Genomic DNA, 19,220 nt, shown 5'->3' on the forward strand with positions numbered 1-19,220 from the left:
AGAGCTGCTGTGAATAACTCATTTATCTAGGGGCTGCCTTGAGGGTTTTTTTTCCCCCTCCTAATGTACTGAAGAAAATAGTTTTAATGCATTAATCCTAGTTTCCAGCTGATTAAAATCCCATTATAAACCACCAAATATATCTTCATTTCAGAGCTGAAACACATCTCCTCTTCCTACTTTTCTCCCAACGTTGTAGACTTATGAAGACACACACACACACACGCACACACACACACACACACACACACACAAAGTCTGCCAATCCGGATAGGGCTGCAATTAAGCTGTTTATGTCATGTCTATTCAGAAGTTGAGCCTTTTAATCTTTTTAATTTTGGAATGCTCCTAACAAAAAGCATGGTAAAAGGAACCAGTATCATGGATAGTTTTCTGTCACTTAAAGATGATGCATAAGGTTTTATAGGGTTCTATGAAACTTTAATGAAAATGAAAGGATTCCTTTATCGCAGGGTTTCTCAACCTCAGCACTTTTGACATTTTGGGCTGGACTTTGTTGCGGAGACCATCTGGTGCACTGGAGATGTTTAGCAGCATCTTGGGCCTCTACCTACTAGATGCCAGCAACACCCCTCCATTTATGAGAACAAAAAAGATTGCCAAATGTCTCTTGGGGGGCAAAAATCAGTCTTGATTTAGAACTTGAAACATGACCCCAGTTTCTAGCATAAGTTCCGGTTTGATTTGTTATAAATGGTTTTATTTTATTGGATCGTAGGCAGGAAATTTCAATTTGCCTCAACAAAACATGGGTGGTTCCTACAGAATATAAAAGTCCTTCTTTAGTGCTGCTTATCGACTGCTACTGGGTCATTCCTGGAAAGTCATGCTCTTTGCCTCATGTTTCTTTTCAGGTGACAATTGTGGAAAAGGCAGATAGCTCCAGTGTACTCCCCAGCCCCTTATCCATCAGCACGAGGAACAGAATGACCTTCCTCTTCGCCAATTTAAAAGACAGAGACTTTTTAGTGCAGAGGATCTCTGATTTCCTGCAACAGACAACTTCTAAAATATACTCAGACAAAGAGTTTGCTGGAAGCTACAACAGTTCAGATGACGAGGTGTGTGGAAAAGTTCCGTGGCCAGGGCTTATAACCCAGAGGGTGTTCCTCATCTGTCCTGTTACGCTGCCCAAGACTATTCACTTCCTTGTGCATTTCTTTTGGTCTCCAAGCTTTGCAGGGGTGCTAAGATAAACCCCATATACCCTGATGTTCAGAGCGGTATCTCAGAGCTCTTTTAAATCTCATAGAGTTTATATGGGGTCACAAAGCAGGAAGGGCCCCTATAGATCATCTAGTCTAATCCTCTTATTTTAATTTGTCCTGGTTATATAGCAATAGAATTTGGTCCATATATTGACATTGTTGGGAACAGTGCAAAGGTCACTAAAGTCACAAACTAGAGATACATCACTGTTGTATGAGGCTCTGGACAAACATCTACATTTCAGAGATGAAGGACCTGGAACCCTGGGATGATATGTGACTAGCTAAATGGATAGAGCTCCAAGATTATGTGAACATATTTGAGGCACCAGAACTAGAGAGGAGGCGAAGAAGTTCCATTATCTCCTGATTGAATTGTGGCAAGCTTTGCACACATATAAATAAGAGAGACAAATGGCCAACCACCTTGTTGCAAAAGTACTTCTAAAATATGGAGAAGGCCTATATTCAGCATGGAAGCACTGCAGTCTATGACCCATGGCATGCCCAGGTGTAACCAGTTGCCATTGAGTTGATCCTGACTCATGGCAACTCCATGTCTGCAGAATAGAACTATACTCCATAGAGCTTTCAAAGCTGTAACTTTTTGGAAGCAGATCACCAGGTCTTTCTTCCACGGTGCCTCTGGGTAGACTCCAACTGCCAACCTTTCGGTTAGTAGCTGAGTGCTTAACAGTTTGCACTGCCCAGGGACTCATGCCCAGGTCTGATCTCTGCCAAAATGTTGGCTTACTGCGTTTCTCCTGTGTCTTTACATAGCCAGAAACACCTTGGAAAGCAGAAGGTAGCCACTGGTATCTGTAGAGAGGGTGCTGAAGAAGTAGATTCTATTGCCCATACCCTTCCAATGAGTGTGCCTTGTTCCTCTCTGCATGGACAGGTGTATTCTCGGCCTAGCAGCCTCGTATCCTGCAGCCCCCAGAGAAGTGCAAGTTCAGACATGGACGGAGAGCGCCAGTTCAACCTGAACGGCAACAGTGTCCCCACAGCTACGCAGACCTTGATGACCATGTATCGGCGGCGCTCTCCCGAGGAATTCAACCCTAAACTGGTGAGTGCTTCCTTTTCTCCCCAGAACTTTCTATATTAGAACAATGAGATTAAAAATTTTTTTTCTTTTTTAAGTAAATAAACTTATGTAAATATCTATGTAGAGATTTTCCTGTAAGTAAAGCAGATTTTGTCAAAATATATCATTAGGTTTCACAGTAGCTATGTGGAAAGATACAAGAGTTAGAGAGGGTGGGGGAATTTTTTTTTTTTTGGTCTTGTTTTTGTTTTTAATTATTTAAGTGAACAAAGAAATAAGTACACAATTTCTAAACCCACATTTTAAAGATAAGAACTCACTTTGACTCTGCAGGTGTAGACATAAAGCCGTAAACATAAGCAGCATCTGTCTGATCTGTGTCACGTAAGTGGGGTTCTGACTCTGGGTCAGATGGCCCTTATGGCAGAGCCTCAGGCTATGATAGATGTGGAAATTTGGGCAGAAGCTCCAGAAAATGTGAGTTATTTGTTCTCTCTCTCCTTCTCTCTCCTGAAGTTTTTAGTCTCTTGTTTCCTTTTGAATAAGCGTGCATTTTCCCCTGAGATCTCAATACTAAATTTTACCTTAAGGCCATCCTCACAGAAAACCAGCCTCTTCTGTTCATGAGTAAAATGAGTTCTAAGCACTTAACCACTATGCCACCAGGGTTTCCAGAACTTGCCCACTCCATTCCATAGGGAAAGTCTTCCGGCCTCCCATCCCACCTCTCCTTACCATCCTCAGAGTGCTTTGGGATATAGTAATGTTCTGTTATCTTTTTCAGGCCAAAGAGTTTTTGAAAGAGCAAGCCTGGAAGCTTCACTTTGCTGAGTATGGGCAAGGGATCTGCATGTACCGCACAGAAAAATCCCGGGAGCTGGTGCTGAAGGGCATCCCAGAGAGCATGCGGGGAGAGCTCTGGCTGCTGCTGTCAGGTACACCCCGCAGGGAGTGGAAGCAGCGCGCCCCTTCCACTTTCCATCACCATCAACGGGGTCTTTCAAATATGCAACCCCCCCAATTCAGAGATAAATCTTGTTTGCTCAAAGTGTTGAAGTTTGTGAACTACTCTTCCCTTAATAAAAATACAGGCCCGTGGGTGGTGCACACGGTTTGCACTCAGCTACTAACTGAAAGATTGGCTGAATCCACCCAGACTGTGGAAGAAAGACCTGGCAATCTATGTCCATAAGATTACAGCCAAGAAAACCCTACGGAGCACAGTTGTACTCTGAAACACAAGAGGCTACTGTCTTAGTCATCTAGCGCTGCTATAACAGAAATACCACAAAGGGGTGGCTTTAACGAAGACAAGTTTATTCTTTCACAGTCCAGTAAGCTACAAGTGCAAATTCAGGTCAGTAGCTCCAGTGGAAGCCTTTTGCTCTCTGTTGGCTCTGGAGGAAGGGCCTTGTCATCAGTCTTCCCTTGGTCTGGGAGCATCTCAGCACAGGAACCTCAGGTCCAAAGGACGTGCTCTGCTCCAAGCACTGCTTTCTTGGTGGTATGAGGTCCCCATGTCTCTCTGCTCACTTCTCTCTTTTATATCTCAGGAGAGATTGGCTTAAGACACTATCTAATCTTGTAGACCTCATCAGTATAACTGCCACTAATCCATCTTGTTACATCATAGTGACAGGATTTACAACACATAGGGAAATCACATCAGAAGATAAAATGGTAGATAACTGTACGGTCATATAAGGGAATCACAGCCTAGCCAAGCTGACACATATTTTTTGGGGACACAATTCAATCCATGACAGTTACCATGAGTCAGAATTGACTCAATGGCAATGAGTTTTAAGAATAATACAGGGCACAAATTAAAAAGTACAAATGAAGCTGCCTTCCCTTGAATCCTCATAGTCTCTTCCATGTCCTCACTAAGGCTGTTTACCCATTGCCATCGAGTCGATTCTGACTCACAGAGACCCTATGGAACAGAGTAGAACTGCCCCAAAAGGTTTCCAAGGAGTGGCTGGTAAATGCAAACTGCTGACCTTCTGGTTAGCAGCCGAATGCTTAACCACTGCATCTCCAGGGCTCCTATTTAGGAAAAAAAAGAGAATTTGAAGTAACTGTAACACTTTGTGATTTTGGAGTTCTCTTTTAGTCTCCCAGCTATGTAAACTTTATTGAGATTTTTTTTTCCCAACTTAAGACTCTGCTTTTTTATCATTGTATTGTAAGCATGCTTTTGAATATTTTTTAGAATAATTTTTTATTTTGTTTTCTGTTATTGAGAATATACATAGCAGAACACACACCAATTTAGCAATTTCTTCATGTGCAATTCAGTGACATTGATTATATTCTTCGAGCTGTGCAGCCATTCTCGCCCTCCTTTTCCGAGTTGTTCCTGCCCCATTAACATAAACTCACTGCACCCTAAGCCACCTCTCTAACCTTTCAAGTTGCTGTTGCCAACTCGATCCAATGAAGATAGTTCTTTAAAAGAGCGTAGTGCTGAAGGCAGACGTTCTTTACTAATTATGCTAAATTATTACTTGGTTGGAAACCTTGGAGGCACACTGATTAAGAGCTATGGCAGCTAACCAAAAGGTCAGCAGTTTGAATCCACCAGGCGCTCCTTGGAAACCATATGGGGCAGTTCTACTCTGTCCTATTGGGTTGCTGTGAGTTGGAATCGACTCAACAGCAGTGGGTATTACTTGGTTTAAAGAAGACTTCAGAGGATATTTTTAGTTTAAGGTTTAAAGATTTTCTCAGTAATTTCGAGGGTTCAGCCATCATCAGTGGCTCCAGAAAGTCTGGATCCTATGAGGATTTGAAAGTCAGTTTCACTTCCCTTTTTTTTTTTATTATTATTATTATTATGCTTTAAGTGAAAGTTTACAAATCAAGTTGGACTCTCATACAAAAATTTATACACACCTTGCTATATACTCCTAATCGCTTTCCCTTTAATGAGACAGCACACTCCTTCCTTCCTCTATTTCTTTTCGAGTCCATTTGGCCAGCTTCTGACCCTCTCTACCCTCTCATCTGCCCTTCAGACAGGAGATTCCAACACAGTCTCTTGTGTCTACTTGATCCAAGAAGCTTGTTCTTTACCAGTATCATTGTCTATCCCATAGTCTAGTCCAATCCCTGTCTGAAGGGTAGGCTTTAGGAATGGTCCCTGTCTTGGGCTAACAGAAGGTCTGGAGACCATGGCCTCATTCTAGTCTCAGTCAGAATATCAAGTCTGGTCTTTTTATGAGAATTTGGGGTCTGCATCCCACTACTCTCCTGCTCCCTCAGGGTTCACTTCTCATTTTGATCAGGATTCTTCTGTAGAATCTTTATCAAACACGTTCAGTAATAATTGAGGATTTTTAAAAGTTTGGCACACAGTCAGAGCAGTCCAGGGGGGTGGGGAAGAGGGAAGAAATGGGAGGAATAAGAAAGCCCTGTTTTTGATATTTGTCACCTTCTGAATTCTCTGGTTATCATCGGAGCTGTAGCTGTGAGGCCAGGATCCGGCTGGAACCGACAGCCTACCCAGATCACTCTGTACTACCACTTCAAGTGGGAAATTCCAGGGAGGACAGAAGGGGACATGTCCATGGACCTGTGGGAAAAACACCTCTATCTTCACTGGTCCACAAACTGGACCAGAAGATGGACCTGTCAGATCAAACCTTTGAACCCTGGTATAGAAACCAGAGGTCATTCAGGCGAGGCCTACTACTACTTCCTCCTATCCTGAAGCACCCACTGTATCCCAAGGGATCTGGTCTATCATAAGCAATGGAACATCCCTTTGGGTTTGACCCATCTTTTTAGTATATAAATCTTTTGCTCTGCCTGTTTAAAACCAAAAACAAGTTGTCATCGAGCCAGTTCCGACTCATGGGGAGCCCATGTGTGTCAGAGTAGAACTGCTCCATAGGGTTTTCAGTGGCTGCTATTTTCAGAAGTAGATCATCAGTCCTTTATTCCGAGGCACCTCTGGGTGGACTCAAACCTCCAACCTTTTGGTTAGCTGCCAAGGGCATTAACCATTTCCATCAGTGTCTCTGCCTGTTTAGAGGACTGAAACGTAATCATTGCAAATACACTGATGTAAATGTTTTTATTTGAACCTAAGACGATTGGTCACAAGTGCTATTATAAAACCTTATTACTTAAAAAAAAAAAAATGACAGTGAAGAGAAAAGTTAGCAGACTTACAGGATAGCCTTTAAAAAAAACCAAAAACCCTCAGCTCTTTCTAAAAGTAGAAATAAATGGTAAAGTTGCCAATAATGAGATGTATAAACGTTTCAGAAGTAGGAAAATAGGATCCTGAAAAATAATTGGTTTTGTCTATTTCATGTAAAGCTGCTTTGTTCTCTCATTTACATATCTTGCTTTTCATTTTCCTGAAGTAGACCAGACGTAGCTCCTCATTTAGCAATCCAGATCTGAGTCAACTCGTCTCTAATTACAAATCAAGCCAGTCTTCTCTTGTCTACCTCCCGTTAGATGAGGAACTAGCCACCTAGGCAACCTGATTCAGATTGCTGACAGATCAAATGAATCATTCCATTTTCATCCTCCTTATTCAAATTAGAAGTTTTTTACAGCCACATTTCAGATTACAGTGAAACTCAAAACGAGCACCAGGAAACCAGTGTACAATAGTAACGGTGCTGTCGTGGAGGTTCATTTAAAGGTATACCCGGTGTTCCCTTCAGCAGTGTTGGGTATGTGGGCACAGAGTGTGTCGTGGTCCACATGCTGCCCTCTGCTGGGAGATCACTGAACCATGTTTCCCCACAATTCACTGGTGAGCTTCACGTGAAGAGGAGCTTGTCGTCCGGCAAAGCCCAGCTCCTAGCAGGGAGCCCAGCCTAGGCCCAGCCCTGCTTCCCATGACCTCAGGCCTCTCCTCCAGGACCTGGACCCACTGTACCCATTGAAGTGACATGCAGATCAGATGGCAAGAAATCCTCAAAATCCCCTAGAGAACAGAGCAGAAGCCAGTGTTCCCTTGCTGTCAATCAGGATCCCTTTTCCAGGACAAGTGTGAATCGTAAGGCTGGCTTGCTTGGTGTTCATCAGGGACAAGGGCTAGGCCAGCCTACGGTCTCAGGGCTCTAATTCCCAAACTCTGAAAGTGAATGTTTACCCTGTCCCTAATAAATAAATAAAATATATGTAAATAACATGTGTGCACTGGGTATAGATATATATACACATATATACATATATGTACATATATACCAAACCAAAACTAAGCCCATTGCTGTTGTCAATTGTGACTCATAGCAACCCTATAGGACAGGGTAGAACTGCCCCATAGGACTTCTAAGGCAGACTGCCACATCTGTTTCCCACAGAGCTCCTGGTGGGTTCAAAACGCTGACCTTTCTATTAGCAGCTGAGGACTTTAACCACTTCACCACCAGGGTTCCTCATATACATATATAACATTTACACATATATATACACATATACATATATAGACACACTTACATACAAATGTATATACGCACATACACACATACACACACACATATATATGGAAACCCTGGTGGCATAGTGGTTAAGAGCTATGGCTGCTAACCAAAAGGTTGGCAGTTCAGATCCACCAGGCACTCCTTGGAAACCCTATGGGGCAGTTGTACTTTGTCCTATAGGGTCACTATTAGTTGGAATCGACTCGATATACATATATATATACACACATATACACACACACACACATATAAAAAAAAAAAATTTTTTTTTTTTTTTTATATAAAGGAGCCCTGGTGGCGCAGTTGTTAAAACACTCCTTGAGACAAAGATGTGGCAGTCTGCTTCCATAAAGATTAGTCTTGGAAACCCTATGGAGCAGTTGTACTCTCTCCTATAGGGTCTCTGTGAGTTGGAATTGACTCGATGCTGTGGGTTTGGTTTGGGTTATACAACATGCACGCACATACACACACACTTATATACATATGCGTATGAGTACAAGGGTTTTCTGCCTAAAACAATTTTAAAATGCAAATATCTCAGACTACAGGTTCTGAGCCCAACTCTCCATCCCCACCCCCACCACCTGAGGAATTCCCATCCTGAGTAGTAGCTCATCTCTGCTAGGGGTACTCTCACTAAAAAAAAAAAAAATTTTTTTTTTTTTTTTTTTACTCTCACTACCCCCTGCAATTTTAGAAATCCCTCTTAAAGTTCTAATACATCCTCCTGCTTTTTAAGCCCTTGGGAGCTAACACTTTAACAAGCACTTTTCAAACGTGTTTTGAGAGGAAGAATCTTCTTTTTCAAGTGAAACTTGAAGGAACACCCCAATAAAATAAAAAGCAAAGCTGCACTGATTGAAGGAAGGGGTGGATGAGGACTCAGCTTGGCTTCCCTCTGATTACCTCTCCTTTTCTATTCCTGAGCAGCCCCTTAGGAATGTCTGTGTAAGTTCCTTGGAAACCACGGTCTTAGGAGGTTTTTAAATAGCCTGCTTACTATGGAGCTGAAACATGGAAGGAGCCACAGGTCAATTTACCAGCTTAGCCGTGACTGCAACATACCACATCGTCTATGTAATTTCATTATTATTTTGCAAGTTTCCTTTGAGCGGTAGGGAAGGTGAAGAGGTTTGGTAGCTTGCGTTTACAGACAAAAGGGCAGGGTTTTCACTTTTTGTATATTGTATTCTGTTGGGTACTTACCAGGTGCCATCAATGAGAAGGCCACGCATCCTGGCTACTATGAGGACCTAGTGGAGAAATCCATGGGAAAGTATAATCTTGCCACAGAGGAGATCGAGAGGGACTTACATCGCTCCCTTCCAGAACACCCAGCTTTCCAGAATGAAATGGGCATTGCAGCTCTGAGGAGAGTCTTAACAGCTTATGCTTTTCGGAATCCTAATATAGGATATTGCCAGGTGAATCTTACTGATGGTTTCCACTTTGAAATTTTTAATTTTGTTTTATTAGCTAGTAAATAATGAGAAGTAAGGCACTGTGGTTAACAGAACTATCACTGGATCCGGGTTTCTCAACCTTGACACAATTGACATTTTGGACTGGATAATTCTGCGTTGTGGGAGCTGTCTTACACATTGCAGGATCTTTAGTAGCATCCGTGGCCTCAGCATCCTCTAATTGTGACAATCGAAAGTGTCTTCAGATGTTGACAAAAGTCTCCAGGTGAGTGAGGGATGTCAGAAAAAACCCAGATTGAGAACTACTGCACTGAGCAGAGGAGCTGGTGGACAAGAGTGAAGTTTCTGGATCCACCACCTTCTAGTTTCTGTGACCTTGGGAAGTCACTTTACTCTCTGATCCACCCCTCATTCCACCCTAGAGTAATAGAAACCACACTTGAGCACAAGGCCTTTAATTCTGAATTGCCACAATGCTTCTACTTTGAGTCCTCCTAAGCCATAATGTCCTTGAAAATATAGCTTTTATATGCTATGGCTATATTATAATACACTTTAAAATAACATACCACAGTTTGGGAAGCCCCAAGGTAATGTGACTATTGCACATTATCAGGTGGAAACCCCAAGTTCTACTTGGCGCTACTCATCTCAGCCAATAAACAAAAGACCAAGGTGGGAAAGGTACCTTTATTTTGTTGCACGAGGAAAGGAATAGTTGAGGCTGCTGCCACCAAGACTGCTCAGCCAGGGCAAGAGGGAAAGTTACTTTTGTGGGGTTTACAAGCAGTAAGTTCATACAAGTTACATCAGCAACATTCTTAATCATACTATGCATGGGGTTTACATATGACATCATGCATTGCAAGTTCAGAAAATGGTGGTTAAACTCTACCCAGAGGCAAGGAAGTTACTATCACAAGGTACTTAATGAGCTAAAAGGTTATCCCTAATGTCAACATGGTGCCTAAACTGGTTTCCACGAATTTCCTCTAGTTTTGCACAGGAGTTAAGGAGAGGGGAGCCAGGAAGTAAGCTGCATGTGGCAGTGGAATTTTTCGTAGCCTGGGGACCTCTGTCTTCTGACCTCCAAGGTCTCGATTCAAAAGCCATTCTCAAATTGATTAATTAACCTTTATGTCTTCATTCAGTCTCTCTGACACGAACATTTAAACCTTGTGAGACATGTAACCCCTCTGCCCCCAGTACCCAGTCAGAGCCTGTTATAAATTAGATGCTGGGGGTGGGGAACAAAAATGTATCTTGACTGACTAAGGGCTGACTGTGACCATGATAATGTACTAGAACAAGCACGTTAATAATCAGGTGGGATTTTAATAATGGCTTCACTTGGGAAAATATTGAGTAACACTTTCAAGAAAGAACCTAGTAGACGAAATCCAGTTTTAAAATTTATATTGCAGAAGCCTGGTGAACAATTACGGATTTCTAGAAGATCAGAAGTACAGGAGTTAGTCGACTTCTAATATAACAGAGTTCATGTTTATCTTTCATCTTCTTTTTTTTAATTAAGAGGACTACTATTAAAGTAGTTTAGGTCCTGGTTATGCTCCACTGATAATATCTTTTCATAAGAAATGGTTACTTTAGAATTTAAATCACTGTTATTTATCACTACCATCTTTATCCAGACGGAAATAATGGGCAAGCATTCCAACTTTGAAAGGTTTCATTGTTGTCTGAGAAGAGCCTGGAGCCTTGTGTAATTATAATAGAAGCCATTATGGATAGTTAAAAAGGACATATTTACCTGACTGAATTAAGAATGCTGAGAGATTTTAACAGGTTAAAAGCCTTGGCAAAAAGCCTTTGGGCAAAGTTTTTGAATGAGGGTTTGCCTGTTTGTTTAAAGCTCAGACCTTGGTTAACATTGGAGTTAATGAAAACCATTAACAGTTACTGGCTCTAAGGACTAACGGTTTTTACATTTTTAAAGGATCTTAAACAAAACGGTTTGAGGGTAGTAGTGATTTAGTGGTAGAGTTCTCTTCCATGTGGGAGACCTTTGTATAATCAGAGGCCAGTGCACCTCAGGCACAGCCTCAGCAGCCACCACTCATCTGTCATTGGGGACTTGTGTGTCCCTGTCATGCTGAACAGGTTTCGGGGAGCTTCCAGACCAAGATGGATTAGGAAGAAAGGACTGATGATCTACTTCTGAAAATCAGCCAAAGAAAACCCTGTGGGGTGGTGCAGGAGTGGGTAGTGCTTCCTTCTGTTGTGCATGGAGTCTCCATCAGTTGGGGTCTGACTCAAGGTCAGCTAACAGCAACAACAGAACAGAAGAACACAACGTAGAAGAATATATGGCAGAGACTGCTTGGTCTAAAAATATTTACTGTCTGGCCTTTTACAGAAAAAGTTTGCTGATCCCTGTGAGACTATTTGGAAACCCTGGTGGCGTAGTGGTTAAGCGCTACGGCTGCGAACCAAAGGGTCGGCAGTTCGATTCCGCCAGGTGCTCCTTGGAAACTCTGTGGCGCAGTTCTACTCTGTCCTATAGGGTCACTATGAGTCGGAATCAACTCGACAGCACTGGGTTTTTTTTGGGGGGGTGAGACTATTTCGTTAATTTTCTAGGCTAACAAAATTGCTTATATCTTAACAAAGTAAACTTCAGTGACATCCTCTTTTATCCCTTCAGGCCATGAATATTGTCACATCAGTGCTGCTTCTTTACGCCAAAGAAGAGGAAGCTTTCTGGCTGCTTGTGGCTTTATGTGAACGTATGCTCCCCGATTACTATAACACCAGAGTTGTTGGTATGTATGGATGTATTTTACTTTTTTACCTGTATCTCATCAGAAAGATGTTTCTAGAAGAGTAATGCCAGTTCGAACTATGTTTCTAGTCACCAGTAGCCAAAAAATTTTGGATACTACAGTTTTCCAAAAGGGAAATGAAAGAGTTGAATAAATATAGATTTTACACAAAAAGAGCCACAGGGAATTTAAGAGAATACACGTGTATCACTGTTAGAGAAATTGTTTTAGAAAACATTTGAGGTGGATGTCACTCTGAGTGACAAGTGAGAAGTACCCCAAACACATGAAGCATCAGCACAAGGAATCTTGACAAAAAGTTCTTCAAGGAAAAGAATGGAACCTGTGGAGAGCTGAGGTGGTCAAAAGGGGGCTGTAAGGAATCGAGAAAGCACCTTTTCCAAAGGTGCGTTTCCAACGTGTGTTTCAGACCTGGATTCATTACACAGCAAATAATTATTGTGAGCATTTAAACAAATTATTACAATTCTTCTGTACAGTCACCTAAAGTGTTAGACATTCCTCTGAGCAGGACAAGCCTTTCATTGCTAGTTTAGAAAATTGTGTGCTTTATGCTTCCTTCTTGTGTTCTGCCTTCTTTTTCTAAACCTTTGCGCACTGTTTTGATTCATTGGAGGTGTTCTCTGAAAATGTCAGTAAGTTGACCATGAACATGTACAGCTGAAAAGCTTTTTTTTTTTAAATAATTTTTCTTTCTTTTTGGGGGAATGCTTTTAAGTTTAAAAAACAAGACGCAGTTTACATATGGGAACCAAGCTTCTAGAAGAACAACTTTTTTTAAGCATGGTAAAATACACAAAACATAAAATTTACCGTTTTTAACTATTTTAAAGCATACTGCTGGGCAGCATTAAGGTCATTCACAGTCTCGTGCTACCCTCACTGTATTTAGCTCCAGAACGCTTTCATCATCCCAGATAGAAACTCTCAACCCATTAAGTCATCATTCCCCATTCCTGCCTCTCACAACCCTTGGCAGCCACCAGTCAGCTAATGGTCTCTATGGTTGTACGTATTTTGAATATTTCATATAAATGGAATTATACATGACCTTTTTATTGTGGCTTTCACTTAGCATAATGCTTTCAAGATTCATGCATGTCGTAGCACGTATCTGTACTTTATTCCTTTTTATGGTAGGATAGTATTCCGTTATATGGATAAGACCACATTTTGTTTCTTCATTGGTCTGGCGATGGGCGATTGAGTTGTTTCCACCTTTTGACTATTATGAATAGTGTTGCTGTGAACATTCATGTACGAGTTTCTGTATAAACATATGTTTTCAATTCTCTTGGGCATATACATAGAAGTGGAATTGCTGAGTCATATGGCAACTCTGGAGTCCTTTTGGTGCGGTGGTTAAGAGCTCAACTGCTAATCAAAAGGTCAGCAGTTCAAATCCACCAGCCACTCCTTAGAAACCCTATGGGGCAGTTCTACTCTGTCCTGTAGGGTTGCTGTAAGTTGGAATCAACCCAACAGCGACAGGTGTGGTTTTGGCTTATGGTAACTCTATGTTTAACTTGTTAAGGTGCCACCAAAACAATATTTTTTTGAAATAAGCAATATTTTTTCCAAGTAAGAAATGGTTGGAGCTACTTTGATATACATTACAGGCCTAACCAAATATTATATTGCCAGCACAGTAACTGGATGTATGTGCTAAAAACTTGAACAACTCTTATAGTCTGCAAGTTAGTGCTACTTTATGGTAGGGAAAGCAGGACAGGAAGACCCCAGAGAGAAAGAGAAGATGCAGCCAGGATGAATCTGGAGACTGAGCTGGATAACATAGCTGATAGCTTGGTCTAGTAACATAGATTAATTGCCCAGCAGAGCAGTTAGCAGAAAGGAATGAGAATTCTGTCTCAGCAGAGAAAAACAGTTGGGAACTATAACACTATAGTCACTTCGTTTGGTTGAGTTCATCAGTAAGAAGGCATCACTGGCTAACCTTTACCTCTTTGTGCCCACCTATGATGCAGGTGCTCTGGTGGACCAGGGTGTCTTCGAGGAACTGGCCCGAGACTATGTCCCACAGCTGTACGACTGCATGCAGGATCTGGGGGTGATTTCCACCATCTCCCTGTCTTGGTTCCTCACACTATTTCTCAGTGTGATGCCCTTTGAGAGTGCAGTTGTGGTTGTCGATTGTTTCTTCTATGAAGGAATCAAAGTGATCTTCCAGTTGGCCCTGGCCGTGTTGGATGCAAACGTGGATAAACTGTTGAACTGCAAGGATGATGGGGAGGCCATGACCGTTTTGGGAAGGTACTGCATTAAGCCCAGCTTTGAAAACCACCCTGTGCACATTTCTCACGGGTTTCATGCGTCTTAATTGGTTTGATGGTAGTCATGGTGCCCATTTCGCTCTGTGACTGAGGATTTATTTTCATATGCTTTGTATTTAGAGGTTAAGTGAATTTCATTCTGTTCTTAAGGGAAATTCCAGTCCTTTGTTTTAAAAATGCAGAGTTTTCAGAAAATGAGTGGAGAACTGTGATGGGGAATGCCATATTAGTCTCCCAGTGACTTCTGATTCACTTCTCCTTCCAGGTACTTAGACAGTGTGACCAATAAAGACAGCACGCTGCCTCCCATTCCTCACCTCCACTCCCTGCTCAGTGATGATGTGGAACCTTACCCCCAGGTAGACATCTTCAGACTCATCAGAACTTCCTATGAGGTAGGTGAGGACATCCTGAGAGCACTGTGGGGGGCTCAGCTGGTTGTGCGTCGTGCATTGCTATTGCTAACCCAGGGAACAGGTTCTCCCACGAGTGTACCTACTTCCTCTTAAATTGTGAGGGCCAGTTGCTAGAAGTACGCAGCTACTTGCCAGCTGATGCCCCTGGTCTGGAAATCAGACATGGACACTGAATAGGGCCTAGGATTTCCCGTGGGGCTAATACTGTGATAGCAAGTGGCATGACAAGCCATGGCCCTCCAGTTCCTTGCTGTGTCCACCTTGAAGCCTGATCTAGTACTAGCTCAGATTCAACTCTCAGTGGGCCGAGGAGGGGTTGTTGAGAGCAGGTATGGGGAGTTTGACCTGCACAAATCAGTTTACTTCCCAAGTCTCATCCCAAGTACTTAGGTCTTCTCTGAAGTAGACAAGCCAATCCTGTTCAGTCCAGGATACTCAGAACACCCCGTAACATCCTAGAGCAAAACAAGAGTCCTAGGATTTCTCTAGAACTGCTAGGCCTGGGGCTGGGGTGGAGAGCAGGGGTTGCTTTATGGTCCATGGTTAACCAGGCTCAGCCTGATCTGATGCTGAACCCCAGAATAGAACTGAGGAGCTTCTAAGTGCTTTGTGCTCCAGAGCATGTGGTGGCTTATGGAGCCCCAAGGGCTCAGTACCCATCACACCAGATGGTTTCTTCATTTCCTGATCCTTGGCTAGGCAAGCCTTTGTAGAAACGATCCTTTGGAAAGAGATAAGATGAATATCCTGTTGAGCACACTATGCATAGATGTTTTGGGATTGCATGACTGGTGCTTGTCAGCATTCCAGCCAGCGACACCCCGAATAAGAAAAACGGTGAGGGAGGAGGTAAGGTCAGAAAAAGTCTTTCTTGGAGTCAAAAATTTAGTGCTTTTTTTAAAAAAAAGAAATTGGTATGGATCCAGAATCCTTGTCAGAAAAAAATGTGTATTCTTAACTCAGAATGAAAGAAAGACTGGTAATTTTTTATTTTTTAGTTTTCCATTGAGACTGCATATGCTTTAAAAACAAAACGTTTTGTTAGATTTTTGGATCACAATAGTAATGCATGTTCATTGTAGGAATGTAGAAACTGTAGAAAAATATGAAGAAAAAAGTAAACTGTATCTATGAGCATTTCACCATATTCCTGTCAAGTATGTTTTCATATATGCAATAAAAAAAACCCAGTGCCCTCGAGTCGATTCTGACTCATAGCGACCCTATAGGATGGAGTAGAACTGCCCCATAGAGTTTCTAAGGAGCGCCGCCACACATTTAAAAAATGAAGTCCTAGTAAATACTGCTTTGTAACATTCTATTTTTCACTTAAAATATACCACGAGCATTCTCTAAGATATTAAATATTGTTTGAAGACAGGATTTTGGTAGATTCTTAGTATTCTGCTTTAATGAGGTACCAAAATTTATTTAACTAGTCCCTTTTTGTTGGACATTCTCAGTATCGTCGAATACTTCCGATTTTTCAGTATTATATGGCATTCTGTGATAACCTTGCATGTAAATTTCACATCTCTGGTTATTTTCTGGAAACCATGGTGGCATAATGGTTAAGTGCTACAGCTGCTGACCAAAAGGTCAGCAGTTCAAATCCACCAGGTGCTCCTTGGAAACTCTATGGGGCAGTTCTACTCTGTCCTATACGGTCGCTATGAGTTGAAATTGACTCAACAGCAATGGGTTTGGTTTTGGTTTTGATTATTTTCTTAGAGTTCTAGAAATGGATTTATAGCAATAGATCAAAAATATGAATTATCTCCAGGCTTCTGACACACACTGTTCAATTTCCATAAACGTTGTCTCAATTTGTATTTTCACCAGTAGAGACGAAGAATGGCTGCTTCATTTCATTCTCTCAAAAATGGTTATTATCATAATGCAATTTTTTTTTTTTTTGAATCGTTGTCCCAGGAGTTTTGGTTCATACTCTGTCAGAAATTCTGAATGGTTATTCTTCCTGAAAAAAGAGCCCATGTGGCTGTAGACAATGGTTACTATTATGCCTGTAGGGTTGTTTTTCTAAAGGCATTCTCTAAAACCTTTATTGTTAAGAGAATTCTGGAACGAAGTAATAAAACTTAGTATAAGGAACCTCAGGCTTTATTCTCATCAGTAGATAAGCTAGCATCACCCTAAGGTCAGCACTTTGCCCATTTTAATGAGAGAAGAGATTAGAGATAAGACTGGTTTCCATTTACATCCTATCTAGCTGGTCTTTCCTGATGGCCTTAGGCAGCAGTTTCCTTCTTCTGTCCAGGGACACAGACCCTTTTATTATGTCATCTCCTACATCACTTGGTCTCTCAGTACAGGATAACTCGGTTTTGTTTTTGTTTTCTCTTTTCTGTTAAGCATCACCACCCTGCTCATAAGTTTTCCAGTGACTCTCCATTGCCTTCTTAGATCAACCTACAGTGAACACCACAAACCTCTTACCTGCCTTTTTTCCCCCTCTTAACTCTTACTCATAGTGACCGTAGAGGACAGAGTAGAACTGCCCCATAGGGTTTCCAAGGAGTGCCTGGTGGATTTGAACTGCCAACCTTTTGGTTAGCACTACGCCACCCAGGGTCGCTATGAGTCAGAATCGACTCAACAGCAGTAGGTTTGGTTTTCTTTTTTTGGTCTTAACCCTTAGATGGAGCCCTGGTAGCACAGTGGTTAAGAGCTTGGCTGCTAACCAAAAGGTTGACAGTTCGAACCCACCAGCTGCTCCTTGGACACTATGGGGCAGTTCTGCTCTGTCCTATAGGATCGCTATGAATTGGAATCGACTCAGCGGCAATGGGTTTTTGGGATAACCCTTAGACTGGTGGTTCTCAATCCCGATCGTGCATTAAAATCACCTGCAGAGCTTTGAAAACTATAAATTCCCAGGCTCCATTCCAGAGTAATTATATCCAAATTGCTGGGAATGTAGCCCAAGAATAAGTATCTTAAAGTTCTTCCCCAGGTGGTCTAGTGCCAAAGTCAGAAAAAGTGTGACCATAGCACTAAAGGTCAGCGAGGGCTGCAAGTCACTCCTTAGATGCAGAATGGGACCTCTGACCGCTGAAGCCGATTACAACCTGGATTGGACTAAAGTGTGACCGCTGGCTGTTTTGAGGAGATGCCCAGAGATGTTGATTTGGTATAGCTGGTGAATAGAGATGATAACTTTACTTCCTAAGTGCCTTGAGGGGAAAATTTTTCTTCTTCTAACTTCTCTCAAGCCCATTGAAAGGAATTGTATAGAAATTCCGAGACTACAGTTTCCTTCTGTGTGTGCCCTGTGTGTGAGGCTCTGTGATTTTAACAGAGTTTCACAAGAAGTAGAGAGAGTCCTTGGGTGGTGCAAACACTTAAGCACTTGGCTACTAACCAAAAGGTTGGCAGTTCACATCCACCCAGAGAGGCTGAACAAGCTGTTCAAAGCCACACAGCTAGAAAGTGTTAGTTAGGATCCAAATAAGACTTCCCTAGCTTTAAAGCCAGAGCAAAGGGGCTTGTCTGGAAAGAATGGAGGTGATATTGGAGATGTACATATGAATGTGAGGTCAATTGGTCATTTGAAACCACTAATTGATTGGTAAGCCACCCAACTGCCACTGGAAACTGAGGGGAGTTTTTCTTCAAATACATTATTTCTGCTCCCTGTTCAGTGAATGGATCCCTGGGTGGTTGCTGCTAACGGAAATGTTGGGGGTTGGAGTCCACTCAGAGCGGATCCTTGAACTGGTTCATTCTGGTTTGAACTCCTGGTGAGAATTTGCATTTCTAACAAGTTTCCTGCTGAGAATTTGCATTTCTGTCCCTAGATATACTGAATCAGAGTCTATATTTTAACAAGATCCCTGGGTGATTCTTTATGTGTAACTTCTTGGGAGCTTGTTAGAAATGCAAATTCTCAGAAGGTGTTTAAACCTGTTCAACCCAGAGGTGCCTCAGAAGAAAGGCCTGGTGATTTGCTTCTGAAAAACCAGTCGTTGAAGACCTTTGGAGCACAGTTCTACTCTGACACACATGGGTGACAATGAGTCTGAACCAGCTTGACAGCAGCTGCTGGGACACTGGAGCACAGTTCCACTCTGACATACATGGGTGACAATGAGTCTGAACCGGCTTGACAGCAGCTGCTGGGACACTGGCGCACAGTTCTACTCTGACACACACGGGTGACAATGAGTCTGAACCAGCTTGACAGCAGCTGCTGGGACACTGGAGCACAGTTCCACTCTGACACACACAGGTGACAATGAGTCTGAACCGGCTTGACAGCACCTGCTGGGACACTGGAGCACAGTTCTACTCTGACAAACATGGGTGACAATGAGTCTGAACCGGCTTGAGAGCAGCTGCTGGGACACTGGAGCACAGTTCCACTCTGACACACACGGGTGACAATGAGTCTGAACCGGCTTGACAGCAGCTGCTGGGACACTGGAGCACAGTTCCACTCTGACACACACGGGTGACAATGAGTCTGAACCGGCTTGACAGCAGCTGCTGGGACACTGGAGCACAGTTCCACTCTGACACACACGGGTGA

General features: G+C 42.4%; 1 protein-coding gene across 1 annotated transcript in view; it reads left to right on the forward strand.

The window, feature by feature from the left end:
- Nucleotides 1–19,220, forward strand: part of TBC1D9 (TBC1 domain family member 9) — a 146,495-nt gene that overhangs the window by 101,341 nt on the left and 25,934 nt on the right. The window contains exons 7-13 of the mRNA XM_049885237.1: nt 876–1,082; nt 2,131–2,301; nt 3,065–3,215; nt 8,943–9,157; nt 11,823–11,940; nt 13,950–14,235; nt 14,521–14,650. Coding sequence (XP_049741194.1) covers nt 876–1,082; nt 2,131–2,301; nt 3,065–3,215; nt 8,943–9,157; nt 11,823–11,940; nt 13,950–14,235; nt 14,521–14,650 — 1,278 coding nt within the window. The remainder of the gene's footprint in view (nt 1–875; nt 1,083–2,130; nt 2,302–3,064; nt 3,216–8,942; nt 9,158–11,822; nt 11,941–13,949; nt 14,236–14,520; nt 14,651–19,220) is intronic.

Source organism: Elephas maximus, chromosome 5 (genome assembly GCF_024166365.1).
Source record: "Elephas maximus indicus isolate mEleMax1 chromosome 5, mEleMax1 primary haplotype, whole genome shotgun sequence".
Taxonomy (NCBI): Eukaryota; Metazoa; Chordata; class Mammalia; order Proboscidea; family Elephantidae; genus Elephas; species Elephas maximus.